The 19,242-nt window shown below is 45.7% G+C and overlaps 1 protein-coding gene across 1 annotated transcript; it reads right to left on the reverse strand.

The window, feature by feature from the left end:
- Positions 1 to 10,421: 10,421 nt before the first annotated feature.
- LOC121838186 (defensin-like) lies at positions 10,422 to 14,949 on the reverse strand. Its single transcript, XM_042294272.1, has 4 exons — positions 14,809 to 14,949; positions 14,236 to 14,320; positions 14,056 to 14,115; positions 10,422 to 10,549 (listed from the first exon to the last, which is right to left on the reverse strand). Exons 1-4 carry the CDS (start codon positions 14,947 to 14,949, stop codon positions 10,422 to 10,424), a joined length of 414 nt encoding a protein of 137 aa, XP_042150206.1.
- Positions 14,950 to 19,242: the final 4,293 nt, after the last annotated feature.

Raw genomic sequence — 19,242 nt, forward strand, 5'->3', positions numbered from 1 at the left:
TACCTTTGTTTACCGTTAGGGTTTTCCCTTTTGAATTAGTTGTGCAATACTGTTGCGAACCCCGAAGTAGCAACCTCCGTGCCAACTTCGCTCTTCAATTTTGTTTCGTGCATGTTTTACGACGATAATATCGCATACCTTCTCTTGAAGAATGCTCTGAGTCTCTTTAGGCGCATGGCGGGAAGTCTGTGGGAAGTCGTATTGCTAAGTCTTGACTTAACATTTTGATCCACGTCTCAAGAATTGTGATTTGAGAACTTGGTTGCCCTAGCCCACAATCTACGAAGTGATTCTCCACGTACATACCGGCAAAGCGCACACTGTTGGTTCATCACAGCGATTTTATAAAATTCTTCAAGCGAGTGAAAAGGCCTTAAAATGAGGTTCCCATTGAAAAAAGGAAACGTATGGGTATCGTTATAGCATGGACGAGCATGATGTTCATTTCGCGAAGGTCGCAGTAACTAGGCCTTTTCTTTGCACGGTAGATTTTGTTTTAACGAACAAAGTTGCAGTTCTTTCGTGAACATTTCTCGCATACTTTGACATGATAATGGCTGATTACGACCTAAAGTTTTCTGAAGGCTGAGTCGACATTCTATCTATAGCCGCGCCTATTTCCGGCTCGTTCTTTTTTTTTAAACACTTCAAGCGCTAGAGAGAGAAAAAAAAAAAAGATTGTCTGGACGGTGCTAAACACCAAAGTTAATTAAAGCCCCTGTGGCGCACAATGGAAGGGCCTTGAGCCAAAAATGGCGTGACGTCACCTCAAATGCCCCGGTCAATCTCGCCGTGTCGCCGGCGGCCACGAGATACCAAGAAGGGCGTGCGTGTTCACATGTAAGACGCGCCATTAACCAAACACACACACGCACACACACACACACACAAATAGCGACGCGTCGCAGAAATCCAAGAGAAGCTAGAGCGGCAGGATTCGAGAAGGATGATACTTGAGTAACTAGGAGTATCCAGTGCTTTAAATTTTATTGTAAGCGAATGACAGCTCCCTAAAGATTTTTTGTTTCTTTGTTTTTTTAGACTTTAGAAGTGATCGCTAAATTTGACACAACGAGGTGTGACCCGAGTCATGACACTGTAATGTTGTTTGCTATCTCTACGCCTGCTCCAACGTACACAGGGCAGTAGTTTAGCGTAATGTAATGTATACATGAAAAGGGCGAGTCTTGTGACTAAGCCCGGACTCTCATAAAGGGCCGTCTAGCTGAACATGTATACACCTAAGCTGCGTCTGATTCATTCATTTGTTTGAGCTTATGGTCCGTTACTCCACTATTTATCTCTAGCATTCATTTTGAAACCTTTGAAATTAAGGGATATCAAGACTCTCAAATTTCTTGGTTTGTTGTTTAAAAAAAAATGAAAGAACCGTCTAGCAGAACTACATATATATATATATATATATATATATATATATATATATATATATATATATATATATATATATATATATATATATATAACGGGCATGGTGGCGGGAGGCCGAAGGCGTGGGTATAAAACTGAGAAGAAAAAAACCCTTAGTAAAAAACAGCAACAACGGACGATTTAATCTTCGACGTTTCGGCCGGAGTCCGTCCTTCGTCAGGACGGAGGCCGGACTCCGGCCGAAACGTCGAAGAATAAATCGTCCATTGTTGCTGTTTTCACCAAGGACTTTTTCCTTCTCAGTTACACACATACACATATCCCGGGTGTTCATCTTTAATTCGAACAGCTTTATTTAAAAAAATCCGTAAAAGATGCACTGATACGGTTCGAACAGGTGAGTTATACGGCCAGGGGGACATATTAAAGGGGGCTAATCGTAACGATCAGTTGGCTAATTAATTAAAATTCCTTAATTAACTTTACAATTAATGAAAATAGATTTATGGCTCCAATTAGAAACTTGCACAGCGTCTCCAAAAACAACTAAATTAGTCATTTTCAGAAAGACTTTGAGCGCGTGAGAAGCGTAGTAGTGCACTGAAGTTACGACTCGTGGAGCAGGTGCTAGACTCGGGCTAGATAAGAGACGGAAAAATCGCGCGGGCGCCTTACCGCAACCGCTAGCTTTGTACCTGCTCCACTAGTGGTAACTTTAGTGCACTACTACATTTCTCACACGCGGAAAGTCTTCCTGAAAATGACTGATTTAGTGCTTTTCGATGACGCTGAGCAAGTTTCTAATTGGAACCATATGTCTATTTTCAATATTTAATAAGTTAATTATCGAATTTTATTTAATTAGCCAACTGGTCGTTACGATTAGTCCCCTATAATATGTCCTCCTAGCCGTATAACTCACCTCCACAAACTGCATAAGTGTAACTTTCACGGCCTATATATATATATATATATTTTTTTTTTTTTTTTTGCCACGGGTGGTGACCAAAAAACGATAAATGAACAGGAAGGAACAAACCTTTAATGTGGCGAACTTGTGCCAAAAATAAAAGAGTACAAAAGATAATAACAGAGCGTCGCGCGCTTCAAAGCCGGCGTAACAGCAGAGCCGAACGCTGGGGCGAGACTGACCCCAGGTCGCCGCGCGGAGCCACTTATGTACAAGTGTGGGCTTCTGCAACAATCGGCGTAGTAGATTCGGCGTGTAGAACATTCTGACCTCGAAGAAGCAACACGGTTCTCGAATTTACCAGAACATTACGTTAGAGTCAACAAAAATGCGCATCTGCGGCCAGGAATTGAACCCTTGCTTTCCGCGTGGAACCCACTAGCGATAACCGCTAGGCCACGAGCGCGCTGCCTTCTTTGTCGGCTGCGCTCGCGACATTATTCCCCCCTTTAAAAAAGTGCATCTTCCCGATGCAACACAAAACGAAAAGAACAAATCAACAACAAAACGACAACAGAATCGCGAGTCACAGTTCACAGTTCACAGTTCACAGTTCACAGTTCACAGTTCGCAGTTCGCAGTTCGCAGCTCACAGCTCACAGCTTACAACTCAATACTCACAACACACAGTTCAGTCGTCGACGAGAGTGGAAAGTTCTATCGTTCGTAATACGGCTTCCTCCGAACGACGTGCACCACCTCGGGTATCGGCTGACGTCTTGTTGATGGTCGTGTTCCGTCGGGAAGCACTTTGTAGTTAAGGTCTCCGAGACGTCGTATGATCTTGTAATGCCCAAAGTAGCGCTTCAGCAGTTTTTCGCAGAGACCGCGGCGCCGTATCTGTGCCCCATACCCGGTCTCCGGGTTGGAAGGGGACGTCCCTGCGACGAAGGTTATAGCGGCGTGCGTCGACTCGCTGTTGGTCTTGAATCTTGATTTTTGCCAGTTGACGAGCTTCCTCGGCGCGTTGAGAGATCAGTTGAGCGTCGTCGTTGCCATCCTCGGTAGGCACGTGAGGCAGCATGCAGTCGAGCATTGTGGTAACCCTCCTGCCGCGTACCAGTTGGAACGGCGTCATTCCAATGGTTATCTTGAACCGCTGTGTTGTACGCAAGCGTAACGTACTGCAACACCTCGTCCCCTGTCTTGTGCTCCACGTCGACGTACCTGGAGATCATGTCGGCGATGGTCTTTCTGAGTTTCTCCGTCAGCCCGTTTGTCTGTGGGTGGAATACCACCCGCAGACAAACGGACTCACGTCGCACCACGGCGTATACGCCGTGGTGCGACGATGGCTGGTATGGCTGAGACGAAGGATTTCTTGCATCAGTTGGGCCATGAAAGATGATCCTCGATCTGTGATCAGCACTTCAGGTGCGCCGTGTCGAAGGAGAATGGACTCGACGAAAGGCTTGACGACTTCAGCCGCTGTGCCTGATCGAAGGGCTTTCGTCTCTGCGTATCGTGTAAGATAATCGGTCGTGACAATAATCCACCGGTTTCCCTGCGTCGATGTTTGGAACGGCCCGAGTAAGTCCATTCCTACGTGCTGGAAGGGAGTAGTTGGAGCAGATATCGGCTGCAGGAGTCCTGCTGGCTTCGTCGCAGGCTTCTTACTTCGCTGGCACTCATGGCACGACCGTGTGTACAGATGGACGGTTTTCGGGAGTTTCGGCCAGTAGATTTTGTCGCGAATCCGGATGAGCGTCCTGCTGTAGCCAAGGTGTCCAACCGTCGGGTCGTCGTGCCATGCTTGAAAGATTTCATTCGCAGGCTGGCAGGAACAACCAGCAGCCAAGCAGGGTTGCTGGTTACGAAGTTCTTCTTGAAGAGCACGCCTTGCCGCAGAACGAAGCTTGACAAGTCTCGGGCCAAGACTTGCGGGAGTGAACTTCCTTGACCTACGAGGTAGTCGATCACGGCGCGAAGCTCCGGGTAGTCACGTTGAAGTGCTCCCATGTCGGTATCTGCGACTGCGCCGACAAAACGGGCGTCATCATCGTCGTCGGCGCTGTCGGCAGGAGATTCGACTGGGCCCTATACAAACAGTCGGCGTCGTTATGCTTGTGGCCAGACTTATGCACAATGGTTACGTCAAATTCTTGTAGTCGAAGACTCCAGCGAGCGAGGCGTCCTGACGGGTTCTTAAGCTTGGTGAGCCAACAGAAAGCGTGGTGGTCCGTGACAACGCGGAACGGGATTCCATACGGGTACGGTTGGAACTTGGTTAACGCCCAGACGACAGCGAGGTATTCCTTGTCGGTCGTTGAGTAATTTTGCTCTGCCTTCGACAGCGCCCAATTTGCGTAAGCGACCACCCTCTCTGCTCCATCTTGTCTTTGGACGAGTACCGCGCTGAGTACGGGGTTGCTGGTGTCCGTGTCAACTTCGGTTACCGCTAATGGATCGAAGTTTCCGAGGATAGGGGGTGACTGGAGTCTTTCCTTCAGTTCGTTGAACGATTGTTCTTGCTCCTCCCCCAACCGGAAATCCACGTCGTCCTTCATCAGATGCGTGAGAAGTGCAGAAATCTTGGCGAAATCGCGAACGAATCGTCTGTAGTAAGCGCACAGCCCAAGAAATCTTCTTACGGCTTTCTTGCCTGATGGCTTGGGAAAGTCTGTGATAGCGGATGTCTTGTCAGGGTCTGGGCTTACACCCTGAGCACTCACGACATGGCCCAGTAATTTGAGCTTGACGTAAGCAAACCGACATTTTGATGGCGTTAGTGTTAGTCCAGCACTCTGGATAGCCTGTAGCACGGCTCGCAGGCGTTTCAGGTGCTCGTCGGAGTCGCTTGCCAATACCACGACTTCGTTGAGGTAGACGAGGCAGCTTCGCCATTTTGAAGCCAGATAGGACGACGTCCATTACGAGCTATAAGGTCGCCGTTGTGGTTGACAGTCCGAATGGCATCACTTTAAATTCGTACATTCCGTCCGGCGTGACGAAGGCAGTTTTCTCACGATCCCGTTCGTCGAACTCTATCTGGCAGTACCCACTCATCAGGGCCGTCGACGAAGAGTATCGGGCGTGGCGTTGCCGGTCCAGAGTGTCGTCGAAGCGTGGCAGTGGGTAGACGTCCTTTTCCGTTACGGCGTTTAGTTGACAATAGTCCACGCAGAACCGAAGAGTCCCATCATTCTTTTTCACCAGGACTACCGGTGAAGCCCACGGACTCTTTGAGGGCTGGACGATGTCGTCGTCGAGCATTTCTTGGACCTGCTTCTGGATGACTTCTCTCTCTTTCACGGATACACGATACGGCGACCGATGAACAGGAAAAGCGTCGTCATCAGTAATAATTCAATGTTTCACAATCGTCGTATGGCGCATCTTTGATGAAGTGACAAAGCACTCACAGAACTTGCCGAGGAGGTCAGTCAGCTGTCGTAGGTGGGAAAGGGGGAGGTTGGGTCGATGTCGATCTGAGATGATGACGCTGTTTCACGTTGCGACGAAGGGGAGTCTTTAGAGATTCCGGCGATTCTGGAGCTCGTCGACGTGTCGCACGGTGGTACCTTTTGTAAGGTGCTGAGCCTCTTTTTGGAAGTTGGTTACAAGGACAGCGGTGCGACCATCTTGGAGCTTCGTTACGCCTCTGGCGAAACCGATCCCTCTGCCTAGGAGCAGCTGAACATTACTTTCCAGCAGGGCGTCTCCGCAGGTTGCTGTTTCGGTTCCTGCGGGCACCAGCACACTCGAGGGCGGTTGCAAGTTCACGTGCTCGGACAGTACACGTGCTGTGGCTGAGGCGGCCGGCGCTATTTCCTGGTTCCCGGGCTTCATAACAAATTTCCGCAGTATCAGCTGGTTGACTTCCAGGTCGATGACGGCGCCGTATTCGCAGAGAAAGTCCATGCCGAGTATAACGTCTTTTGCAGAGTCTTGTAGAACAAGGAACTTCACCGGACATGTCTCACCGTGAATCTCGACGCGAGCGGTGCACCTCCCGACTGGTGTGATGAGGTGCCCACCGGCAGTTCGTATCTGTGGACCATATCACGGCGTCGTCACTTTCCGAAGGCGTTGGGAGAGCCTCCCACTCAGGACGGCGTAGTCTGCTCCGGTGTCGACGTGAGCCGACGCGTCGTGGCCGTCGATAACGACGTGTAGGTTATTCTTTACGGTCGCAGGAGCGCTGTTTGTACGTGCGCCGCCGTTAGAGTGGGGGCCCTCCGACGTTTGTGGAGAATGTTTGCGTCGGTCATTTTCGGCAACACCACCTCCAGGGGTTGCCGCACCTAGTTTCCCCGGCGAGGAGCGAGGGGCGACAGGCTTCCACGTCGGGGTCGGAGCGTCGCCGAAACTGGACGTCGTGGCGACGGCGACCCGAACTCTCGGCGGGACGCAGGCTCGGGGGACTGAGGTCGTCGCAGGTACTCGTCGATTTCCCGAGGGCGTTCACCATAACGTGGGCGCGGGTCGTTCGGGTGGAACCCGCGCAGTCCGAGTCGTCGTTATGGGCATCGGCGGTAGGCGTGGTCTGCTTCCCTGCAGTGGAAGCACAGAGGGCGTCGGTCGGGCGTCCTCCACACGTCTGTTTTTCTGGGTTCGGGCTGTTCCGGACGGAGGTACGGGACCCTTTCTCCTTCGCCGAAGCTAGTTTGGGGCTGTGGCGTCTCGTCGAGGTGGCGACGTGTATAGGCGAGCAGTCGGTGGTGGTCGTCGCGCCACTGAAGCGTAGGCTATTACCGGTTCTTCTAGTTCAGCGATGTCGACAGGAGACTCCGGTTGAAAGGCCCGCTGTACTTCTTCTTTAACGAGCTCGGTGAGTAAGAGAGCAGCGGTCGTTCTGCTGCCGGCACCAACTTCCTAAGCTCTTTCCGGACAATGTCTCTAACCACCTCATGGATCGCAGAGAGGTCAGAGTTGTCGGAACTGATGCTGCAGGTAGATATTGGAATCACGGTGGCGCCATTATGCAACTGGTAATGGTTCGCCCTTGCGAGGAACGCCCTTTCAAGGTTTGGTACCTCCGAGATCAAGTTTTCCACAGTCGACGGAGGATTGCGGACAAGGCCGCCGAAAATGTCATCCATGACACCCCGCATGAGTTCCCGCAGCTTCTTTTCATCTGTGGCCTGCGGGTCGGCGCGGGCGAACAGGCGGAGAACGTCTTCAGTGAAAAATGCCACGCTTTCCTTGGTCCCTGGTTCCTCCCTCGAAGCAGGTCTTCGGCACGCTCACGTCGGTGTTGACTGACAAATGTTTTCTTCAACTCGTTCTTACAAACTTACCACGTGCTCACTGCGACTTCGTGTTTTCATACCACTGCATTGCTGTCCCTTCCAGTGAGAGGAAGATGTTCTTGAGGCGTTGCTCATCAGTCCATCCGTTGTGGCGGGCCACTTGGTCGTACTGCAGGAGCCAGTCTTCTACGTCCTCGTAGATTTGACCGTGGAATGGCGTCGGCACGCGGGGCACCAAAGGCAAGAATACGTAGGACGATACGGCTGGAAGATTTTCCGTCTGCTGGACCGGGGGGCTCATCGTCGGCTTTGATGGCTTCTTTGTCTTGTCCGGCAGTGGTCCAAACTCAGCGCATTGTCCTTGCAGACGCTGGCTTGCCCCGGGCCCTGCCTCTTCCACGGATCGACATATTGGAGTAGGGCTGGCCGAACGGGTCCTCGGAGGCGTACGGTTAAGAAACATAGGGTGCGTACCCGACACCTCCACAAAAATGTCACGGGTGGCAACCAAAAAACAATAAATAAACGGGAAGAAATAAACGTTTAATGTGGCGAACTTGTGCCACAAATAAAAGGGTACAAAAGATAATAACAGAGCGCCGCGCACGTCGAAGTCGGCGTAACAGCAAAGTCGAACGCTGGGGCGAGACTGACCCCAGATTGCCGCGCGGAGCCCCTTATGTACACGTGTGGCGTGTGGGCTTCTGGAATAATCGGCGTCGAAGGTTCGGCCTGTAGAACAATCTGACCTCGCAGAAGCAACACGGTTCTCGAACTTACCAGAACATTACGTTAGAGTCAACAAAAATGCGCCTCTGTGGCCAGGAATCGAACCCTGGCTTTCCGTGTGGCACCCACTAGCGATAACCGTTATGCCTCGCGCGCAAAATGGCGGAGCCAGGATTTGAACTTGGATTGCCAAAGGCATGGTAGCGCTTTTTTGGACAAGGACAAAAGAAAGAAAGACAAGACAGACACGAACGCTGACTGCAACTATTTAATCAACATGGAAATGAGGCATACATACACGCTTCGATCCTATCAATCAACCAACACCAGGACAGCGCTGGTGTCTGTCTTGTCTTTCTTTCTTTTGTCCTCGTCCAAAAAAGCGCTACCATGCCTTTGGCAACCCAAGACCAATAACAACTAGCCCAACATACAGCTTTGACAGGATTTGAAAGCTGGGCCTCCCAAAGTCTGGTCGGGTGTGCTAACCTTTACACTACTCCACCTTGTCTTTCTGGCGTTTCCTACCTGTCTTAATAATGCACAAAAAACGAAATGTATCTAATCGGAGGTGTTCTGGAAACACACGCCGCCGCGTGGAACGCGGTACGACGCTTGGTGTCACGTGGTACCTGCTCGTTTGTGCTCCAGAAATCTTCCCACTGTTTGTCTCCTCCGGTGTACATGTAGTATTCTTTGTTTACGAGCTTTAGAGACACGGTATCATCATCATCTGAGAGAATCAAGAGCCACGTTATTGAATATATAACACGAGCTCTTCACACCATCGTACGTGGTCTCCGAGGAGGATATAAACTAACATATTCAGATGAATGAACCGTACTTAATCCAATGAATCAAGGAATAAAAGGTTTCAGGAACCCGCCGAAAGCCAAATAACGGCGGAGCCAGGATCTGAACTCTGGGCCTCCCAATGTACGGTCGCGTGTGCTAACCTCTACACTACTCCATTTTTAGTATATGTACTTTGGAGAAGCGGGAACCAGCGCTTTTTTTTTAGTATATGTACTAAAAGGTTTTTTTAGTATATGTACTTTCGGATTAATATCTTGGGTCCAAATAGGATTTCTGGAGAACAAATGTTCACGTACCACGTGACACCAAGCTTCGTACCCCGTTCCACGCGGCGGCGTGTGTTTCCAGAACACCTCCGATTGGATACATTTCGTTTCGTATGCATTAATAAGACAGGTAGGAAACGCCAGAAAGCCAAGGTGGAGTGGTGTAGAGGTTAGCACACCTGACCGGACATTGGGGGGCCCAGAATTCAAATCCTCGCTCCGCCTTTTTTTTTTTTTTTTGGCTTTCGGCGGGTTCCTGAAAACTTTGATTCTTTGATTCATTGGATTAAGTAGGGTTCATTCATCTGCGTATGTCTGTTTATATATATAGATAATATATAAACGAGCATAGTTATATCTGTATATATATATAAACAATAATGTTGATATTTGAAGAGTTAAAAAACGTTACGGACATTTAACACTTTGAATATGTATACTCTTTCTTTTTATTGTAATGAATACGCGGCAATTTATAATCCTCGTTTTCCCCTGAGAACTCATGGTGTGATGTTCGCATTGTGTTCTTCATTCATAAACAGCCAATTTAAACTTTGTTTGTTGTTCGTGCTGTTGTTTCTTGTCTTTATTGTCATTTTTCATTTATTGTAGCCTATTTTGTTCAGGATTGCCAATGTATGTCTTGCTCCGGACAGACGTGTGGTGTATTCATTCTGCCCAACCCCTTGTGCATAAATTCGCAGCTGGCCGATCTAATTTCATTCCCAACTGTTTATCGTGCCAGAAACGCCCGTGCCGGGTTTTTTTTTCGCCACTACGGCCGGTGTTTTTTTTTTGGGGGGGCTGATTCATGACACCACAATCTGTTCTACACGCAAAAAAAGGCAGAGAAAATTACCAGTGAAAATGTAATATCTTTGCGCTCAATTACCTACAATAATAAATACAGATTGTGAAGCAACGTAAGGAGTTTATTGAGCGCCCTTTGCAAGGACGATAAACATGCTGTTGCAGAAGTAGATTTGTTTCCGAGATAAGACAATCCCCGCAAATAAGCTCACAGCCTACCGAAAAGCACCATACATTCGTGTTAACTTATCAATGTACAATGTAATAGCATCCGCACGACTGCATCACAGGTCCACTCCAGAAACCTCCGTATCCTCCAGTGCTCTCGCAGTGCTTCAGACAGGTGTCTTCGTCGAAGGGACATCCAAAACCGCGTCCTGAAAAAACACATTTATATCGAATTAGCACAAACCTTACATTTTAAAAAGCTCGTACACGTATAGTGTACGAGATGCACAAAACACCAATTATTCGCATCAGCTTAATCAATTTTGTCAATATAAAAATCGATTGGTGTCGCACCACAATTGATGTAAAGCAGGGTGTAGAATATAACTTATAATCATTTCAACTGTGATTTAGATGATACCAGTTTTCAATGATTAATTAAATCAAACATTTCCCGCTAAAAATATCTGCTGGTTCTTTTTGGGCACTGGAAATAGAGACTTATTTTTGTTGTTATATAATAATCCCCAATTTTTTAAATTAATCGTCCATTTATTGTTTGATGCTTTCTATGTGCAAGCGTATTGTATTCAAATAAAATGATAATTAAGCAATAAAGATTTCTATAAGAATGAACAAGAGCAAAATAAAGTGCGCTTCTGCGGAAAAAGAAGCATTGAGCTTGATCTCCACCTTCCACTTCGTTCGTCAACCACGTAACGTCCAATTCCCACAAACTCCGAAGGAATAAGTAGGAAACAAAAACTAGAAAACTAATGTCATATTGCCATCAACTCAAAACTCGAACAAAATCAAATGGCACTTTTTTATAAATAACTAAAAAAATCAAGCTGTTTTTGTTATAGTGCGGCAGGGATTGCTGCAGTGAGAAGTTGTTAATAAAACTATACTCAACATTTACTGTAATTCCTTTTTTCCGCATTGTTATCAGCGATCCAAAGGATGATCGATCAATCTGTAATGTTGCAAAACAAATCTACTGGTGAAGAATCACTAAATTCGAACTCGCGTGATTTAAATTGAGATTAACTAAGAACATATATAATTGAAAAGACGGTGAGAGTGCAGGCGAGCTGGTGGTAGCTAATCATGTCGTATTACACCTGAGACTGCGGTGGAAGAAATCGGAAGAACTTTCAGTAGAAGGAACAGACACAGAGAACGTCTCAAACTCAGCTAACTGGTTTATTTCTCAAACAGCCTTTAAGTACCCACGGAACTTTTTCCCAACCACACTCAACAGATAAACTCCTTTGTTGCAGACATTTCAAACCGGATGGATACAAAAGATACAAAACAACCCACACATGGGACGAGGACTTAACAATGGGACACTGCGGATCATCGCAGTGACCTTGACAGAGATATGTCCCGAATTATCCTAACAGTCGCGTCAAAGCGCACAAAAAAAAAAAAAAAAAAAGAAAAACCACACACAGGTGGTCTCTAAACCGTGGCAACGCACCCAGACAAAAAAAAAAACAAAAAAAAAACACCATCACTAACACTTTTTTCCCCCCTTTCCTTTCTTTGGGAAAACACACCCAAGTGATCTCGAAATCGCGATTACACGCACATTAAAAAAAAAAAAAAAAAAATTTTTAGATGTATATACACATATACATTGTCTCTCCCCCACCTTCTTCTCGTAAACCGAATGCGTTCGTTCAAAGTCTGAGAAACTTTTTGGAGTTTCGTCCAAGTTGCATCGATGCTTGGCTTATGCAGTTTCCGATAGAACTTATTCTTATAGTTTCTTTAACGACCCTCTTAATGTCATTTCGCTCTTTATGCAGAACTTCTGTCTCTGACCAATGCGCATTACAATTATTGCATTCCTGTATGTGCTTTGCTATTTGCTATAGCAGTAATCCCGTATTTCCACGGGATTTCCCACAACCTAAAGGCTCTCGCAAAAAAGTTCGGCGTGGACGTAGTTTTTTCTTCAGATTTAAAATTAAGCAGGTTGACGCCCTTTCTGTCGGACCACAAGGGTTGTCAGAAGGCCCATCGGGAACCTTCAGTTCCTTGCAAAGAGAGTGTAGTATATGAGATTCCGTTGACATGTGGATTTAAGTACGTGGGACAAACTTCAAGATGCCTTAATGACAGGTTACTAGAACACCAGAGAAATGTACGCACGCATGCGCCGAACTCCGAAATAGCAAAGCACATAGAGGAATGCAATAATTGTAATGCGCATTGGTCAGAGACAGAAGTTCTGCATAAAGAGCGAAATGACATTAAGAGGGTCGTTAAAGAAACAATAAGAATAAGTTCTATCGGAAACTGCATAAGCCAAGCATCGATGCAACTTGGACGCAACTCCAAAAAGTTTCTCAGACTTTGAACGAACGCATTCGGTTTACGAGAAGAAGGTGGGGGAGAGACAATGTATATGTGTATATACATCTAAAAAATTTTTTTTTTTTTTTTTTAAATGTGCTTGTGATCGCGATTTCGAGATCACTTGGGTGTGTTTTCCCAAAGAAAGGAAAGGGGGGAAAAAAAGTGTTAGTTGTGGTGTTTTTTTTTTGTTTTTGTTTTTTTTCTGGGTGCGTTGCCACGGTTTAGAGACCACCTGTGTGTGGTTTTTCTTTTTTTTTTTTTGTGCGCTTTGACGCGACTGTTAGGATAATTCGGGACATATCTCTGTCAAGGTCACTGCGATGATCCGCAGTGTCCCATTGTTAAGTCCTCGTCCCATGTGTGGGTTGTTTTGTATCTTTTGTATCCATCCGGTTTGAAATGTCTGCAACAAAGGAGTTTATCTGTTGAGTGTGGTTGGGAAAAAGTTCCGTGGGTACTTAAAGGCTGTTTGAGAAATAAACCAGTTAGCTGAGTTTGAGACGTTCTCTGTGTCTGTTCCTTCTACTGAAAGTTCTTCCGATTTCTTCCACCGCAGTCTCAGGTGTAATACGACATGATTAAGAACATATATAAAATGGCGAAAATAGGGTGGCCTGGGGCGTGGGGGATATTCGGACGATGCGCAGGCTGGGAAGCTCTTTGGCTTAAACTTCCACAAATGTTCCAAATTTTATTAAGTTAAAACATATTCGCCATTGATAAAGGACGAAAACGTTTTGCTTTGAAGTGTTTCCGTCACTGTTGTTGAGTCCTTGAGTAGCTCTGAACGTTTGGCCGTCGGACTGACGTGGGCTCGTGCACGCACACTTTGAAGATGAATCCTTTAAAGTCCTTAACGTGACTGCTTAATGCAGACGCTGCGTCAAATTGGTTGGCTGCTATCTGATTTTGTGTGCGGAGAAACGTAGATCATTCCAATAATAGATTTCTGCGTGCGGCCAGCTTTGTCTACTGGGATCTGGAAGGTGTTCTGAAAAACTTTAGTAGCTCTCTGTGTGGTAACCTTCCGTCCATGCTGAGAGCGGAATAGCACGTGGTCGGAATATTGATGGAATATTAAAACGGGAGCATGCGTACAGCCTATTAATTGGGTACTCTCTCTCTTAACGCTAAGCGCTCAAAAGGATTTTCGAGGTTACAATGCTACATAGCATAGCACATAGCCCGTGTTGTTTTACACTTCGTGGAAAATTCTGAAGCTTAGTGGGATCAAAATACTTGCAACAACATCACAAAACAAACTATTAGCCGCATCTTGCATAAAGATTACTGTACTTCTTCTAATGTTTTTACTGACACAAATATTTGGGGAAGCGTAACTCACGAACTCGAACGTGAGCCACTTGCTTTTCTTCCCTTTGTGCCCTGGAAGTAATAAACGCTCCTGAAAAAGTTGGAAACATGCGGGACATTATTTTATAGGGTTCATAAATAAGAGCTGAAAAGGCAGCTTTCGAGTTCAGAGTTCGAGATCTTAATGAATAACTACCAAAAATTCACTCACCAGCAACGAGAAGGGCGATCAAGGCAACACCAATGATCTTCATGATTTCAAAGTTGATGATGCGGTGTTCTACTTGGCCTGCGTCCTGCCGCACCAACAACAATATTTATGATTGTTAATTTGCTTTAATCGTAGCTCGAAAATAACTCTTAAATTGTGCGCAATTAAACTGCTAGCTCTGAATTGAATTAACAATATATCTATTTTTAATTTCCCCTTTATTTCGTATAATAATTACCAGCAAGAGGCTTACAAAGCAGCAGTGTAAATTAAAGCTATTTTATCTGTTGTTATTTTTCAGCGAGCAAGTAAGTATTTTTTTTCTTCTTTGTATGAAGTAGGACTGCTGATTAAATATCTTAGTTGCAATTTATGTTGAGCCACAACATTACTTTTACACGCTTTTTTTTGTTTCACAAACAACAAGAATGGGCATCAATTAAAAACAATACGAAAAGTGAGAAGCAGTGCCTCTACCTGTTAGCAACCCTACTCACCTTCTTCGAGCTCTACGCAAAGCCGTGGTATCTAACCGGAGTCCAAAGCTCTTATATTGTTGCAGTCCAAACAAACCAGCGATGAAAAAGTCCTCTTTACAGCTAGTGTTTTTCCCTTCACGTCGCAATAACCTGCAACTCCAGGTTGCAGGTTATTGCGACGCCCAAATAAGTCTTCTCCGTCTCTACTTTTGGCCCTAAGTTTTGTTTTACGCATGATTTACTGCGAGCGTATCGCAAATCCGGTGTTGGAGACGTGCCATGAAATTTTCTTGCGTAGGCGGAAGGTGCGCCTGGTGTCGTCTTGTAGCGGACAAGCGATAGCTACAGGAATGCCTGCCACGCCAAGAGGCGTGACAGTGATCCAACGCAGCGTGACGCACGCCGCGGAGCGTACCAGACACGGATCACGAGTCCCGCCCGAACGGCGAGACTGGCTGGGATCACAGCGACAGCGGGATGGATTTGTAGCAGCTCCTTTTTTTGGCAATTTAAGCATTAACAATATAAAACGTTTCCTTACATCTACTTTTTTATGACACCCTGGCCCATCATTGCATCTTTATAAAATATGCCAAGTAAGCGGTAAAGCCCGTAAAAAATTAGTTTAAAAATTAGAAAAACAAATTTTGTAACTATGAAAATGAAATTGACCCTAACGTCCCTTCTTACGGCGATCGTTAATGACCGGGTATTTCGACGAGGACCATGAAATGGTCCTTTTATTTTAAGACCGCAGTTGTAGACCTAGCTGACAAAAAATATTGCTTTTTTTATAGGTGCACATCATAGCTATAGAGAGGAGCCTCCAGCTTTGCCACGTTTAAAGGCAAGCTTTGCTAGTTTCTTCTATATTCTTTCTTAATCCTATCCATTAATTAACCACATGACCTGCATCAGAGATGGCAAAATTAATTTTAAAAGTAATTAATTTACATTAACTACTTACTATCCTGAATACTCCAAAAATGTAATTAAATTACATTACAAATTACCGCAGACTAAAAATAATGACATTACATTACAATTACTTTCCAAAAGTAATGAAATTCCTTCTGCATTACTTTTTAATGCCTTGAAGCAGTAATTTGTGCGTGTTTTATTTACCGTAGATGTACCAAAACTCAGACCTTCCTGTTCGTACTGCAACAGCCTTATGCGCGTCAAAGTGAACCATACTGAACAGTCGTTTTGCTGGCGCACACGACATCGGTATTAAATATGACGAATAGCTCTTTTACATGTGGCTCAACGACAGTCGACTCACCGGTTTCTCTGTTCATTTAAAGGTGAAGGTCCTTACTAGTAGGGTAGTATGTTTCCCTCTTCCTGATTTAGACGAAATTATAGTCCCGTGTCAGTATGTTAAGTTGGGCCATGGAAGCTCGTTCTTACGAGGAGTCATTGCGTGAAACGTTTTCCTTCCGCCTCGGACGCAGTACAATCCTATCGCCCCAAGTGCACTAGTTGACGTATTCTCGGTCCGTCCTCCCAAAAAGAATTGTCTCAAACACCCGAAGAGCCCAAGTTTATGTGCATTGTCACACTAAGGGCTGGATAATTGCTGACCAGAAGCGTCGCCAGTTGAGGAAAGGAATGATGCGCGCTTCTTAAACTGTGTACTTTCCCAACAAACGGGTGGCGATATTAGCTTGTATGCTTGTTCCCGAATAAACTTTTCAAGGGAAGGCAGCGATGCATACCGCGAGCGGCACCTGCTTTACTCTAGGACGCACGAAACGTTCTGGGGCCTTGACAAGGATTTTGGAAATAACTAATTATTAAGATCGTCTGTTGTTCACAATGGTCGAAGCCTACGGTTTGACCTAGCTTGACGAAAGAACATGAAGGCTAGAGACGTGCTTGTCCGGTTCTCTCATTGGTGACGTGTCCTTCGCCTTGTAGCCGAAAACTCGTTCATCCATAAGCTGACAGTGCATGCGGTTGAAGCTACGGGCTTTTTGGAACAGTCACATGTCTATCTTTCGCCACGTACCCACGCTCTGGTTCATACCAACGTGCAGAGAAAGGGACGGGTCCGGTGATTCAAAGGTGGTGTTTGATTGGTTCTGGTTAGCTCGCAGCTCCCACCGCACTGTCAGCTTAGGGATGAACGAAGTACAGTATCGAATCTTTCTTTCCTGGGGCTCGTAAGCCGTGGCCTTCCCGTTTTGTCTGCACGTAAGCTTTTCTCCTTCACCTTTCCAGTCCGCCTTTGTGCGTATGTTTAGTTCTTTGTACGAGGCTATGCACTCAGGTGGCGGAGGCATTGCGAAGGTGCCCAAGTTTTTGCTGTAAAAGCACATTTTTGACTTATGTCGTGAGTACTGTTATTAAAGATTAATAAGAAAATATTTGTGCGCGGTACTTCGGTAAACGTTTGACGTAAAACTCTAAGGTAATGTGTCTACTGCTCAAAAATGTGCAAGATGGCGCCGTCCCGTTGGGGGCCCCTTTCAGCTGCCAATTTATTGTTGTAAGTCCCTGTACCTCGCTGTCTCGCCCACAAATCACTTTTCCCGTTCATTGCTACTGGTTTGGGTTGGCTGCTGGGCCGAACACACTAACAAGCCTGGTTTCTCTCGTTCCCGACATCAAGAGCGTCTAGTCTAAAGTCCGACAACACCTGCTAGTTGTGAGAGCAGACGCGCGGCAGCTTCCGGCATCGCGTGCCATTTCAAAACCGTCTATCGTCGTCTGCCGTGCCCAAAGGACACGAACATTAACGCTGCCCGTCGGCGTCCGTTTTCACCTACGTCCGTCAGCTAGTATTCCGCCCCTGTCTAAAAGCTTTTTCTACGCTCGCAAGACTCGACCGTGTGAACGACGTTTTAACGTTCCATCATGCGCAGGCAACAGTCAAACACAAGCGTCTGTCAGCATCTGTCGATGTACGGTAAAAAGCGACAAAGGAAACTAAAAAAAGGAACAAAATAAATATGCAGTCATCGAAGCTTTTATGTTCTTGTTATTTTTTTTTTCTCATGGCATCCGCTAGTAAGGTGAGAGAGCGTCATGACGCACAATTAAAACGTTACCTGAAATTATTCTCTTTGGCAGTCCAGGGGTCTTGCAAACGTGAGAGCTACTCGCCTATCGAAGCCAAATGACGGTAACACACTTCGACTAACTTGATGCGAGGCGAGCGCCCAATTACCCCCAGCCAATTGGCTCGCAAATTCGTACGTGAGTAGGTATCTTCCAGGTATTGAAACCATGGTTACAATCAGGGTGGTTGCAAAATTCACAGAAAAGCGGGGCCGCTTTTATGGAAACCAACATTTTCATTCAGCATGAACACCTGCAAAGAAAGAAATTACGCCAGATTGATCAGAACAGTTGACGTGGAACGTTAAGCAAGCCCCGCTACAGAAACAAGCATCCACACAGCGCGGCCGAAAAAGCGTACTTGCGACAGGTGTTTGCTGCAAACCATGTCCGTTCATGAAATCTTCCTCTAAATCGTTCTGTACACTCAAAACGATCCGCACTCATAAAAAAATGACGAGCTCAACGAGCTACGCTCATTCAGCCCGTTCAGCACCCAGCAGACCCTGGCAGCCATGTTTCTTAACGTCTCAAGCGAAAGCCGGAGAACCAATTTCAGAAAACATTTGGAAACAATATAGACGGGAGTTGTTTCTCAAACATAAAAAAAATGTCGATTAAAATACTATTACGGCACGGAGATACAAATTTACAACCAACCTTTCACACGTCAATCGTCTCTCCAGCCGATGAGAGATGTAGGCACCCTGTAAGCAGGGTCGGAGCCTAGTGGGCTGCGACCTCAAGCTTCTCCACCGAACTTCCGTCATCAACTATTTTTATACACAATTCTTGTCTAGGCTTTTGGGAAAAATTCTTGTTTGTTTTACTGGAGTGTTTTTTAAGGGTAACGTCGAGGGTACCAAAGGAATTAAGCTGATCCAGGAGCTTTATTGGTTCCTCGGTATTTTAATAGCACCTTCAGGGTTCTTAAATTATAAATGATTACGAAGTTCATGTAATAATTGCTTTCTGTTGAGAACCACGTATCAATAAGGCATAATGATGGCATTTGTTCACTCGTGATTAAATTTACAACCTAGTAAAAATTTTTTTTCACGTTCAAATTTGGGTTTCTATTTTTTCACCGACGCTCCTAGGTTTACATTCTGTAGCGTGCCTGTGTTAACATATATTTAAATTTTACTTTTTTGTGTGTTTTGCCTAATTATGGCTTGTTTTGTATCTTTTATTTCAGTTTGGTGTTGCTTACTTTAACATGTGCGTATAAAGATTCTCAACTGTACAATTACTTGTGTATATAACATTTCCACGTGTATTGGCCTAGTAAGGCCTCTACCTAGATAAAATAATAAATGTGTGCCATGGCATCATGCCGAGTCAATTTAATGGCCAAAAGAGAACAAGGAAAAAAATATTGATCGAAAAAGTAAGGTCTAGATTCACAGAATAAATTTGGACATCTGCTTGCTCGGAAGGCGAGTGGGAGTCAGAAAACATG

This window comes from Ixodes scapularis, unplaced genomic scaffold (assembly GCF_016920785.2).
Source record: "Ixodes scapularis isolate PalLabHiFi unplaced genomic scaffold, ASM1692078v2 PGA_scaffold5__190_contigs__length_132052651, whole genome shotgun sequence".
Taxonomy (NCBI): domain Eukaryota; kingdom Metazoa; phylum Arthropoda; class Arachnida; order Ixodida; family Ixodidae; genus Ixodes; species Ixodes scapularis.

What these genes read in the sequence shown, in the direction of transcription:
- LOC121838186 (XM_042294272.1), bottom strand. Translation starts at nt 14,949, where the DNA reads ATGCGTAAAACAAAACTTAGGGCCAAAAGTAGAGACGGAGAAGACTTA. An exon ending in AGAGGACTTTTTCATCGCTG is followed by an intron (nt 14,321 to 14,808) that starts GTTTGTTTGGAC and finishes TTGGTGCGGCAG; the next exon opens with GACGCAGGCCAAGTAGAACA. An exon ending in AGTGGCTCACGTTCGAGTTC is followed by an intron (nt 10,550 to 14,055) that starts GTGAGTTACGCT and finishes GTGTTTTTTCAG; the next exon opens with GACGCGGTTTTGGATGTCCC.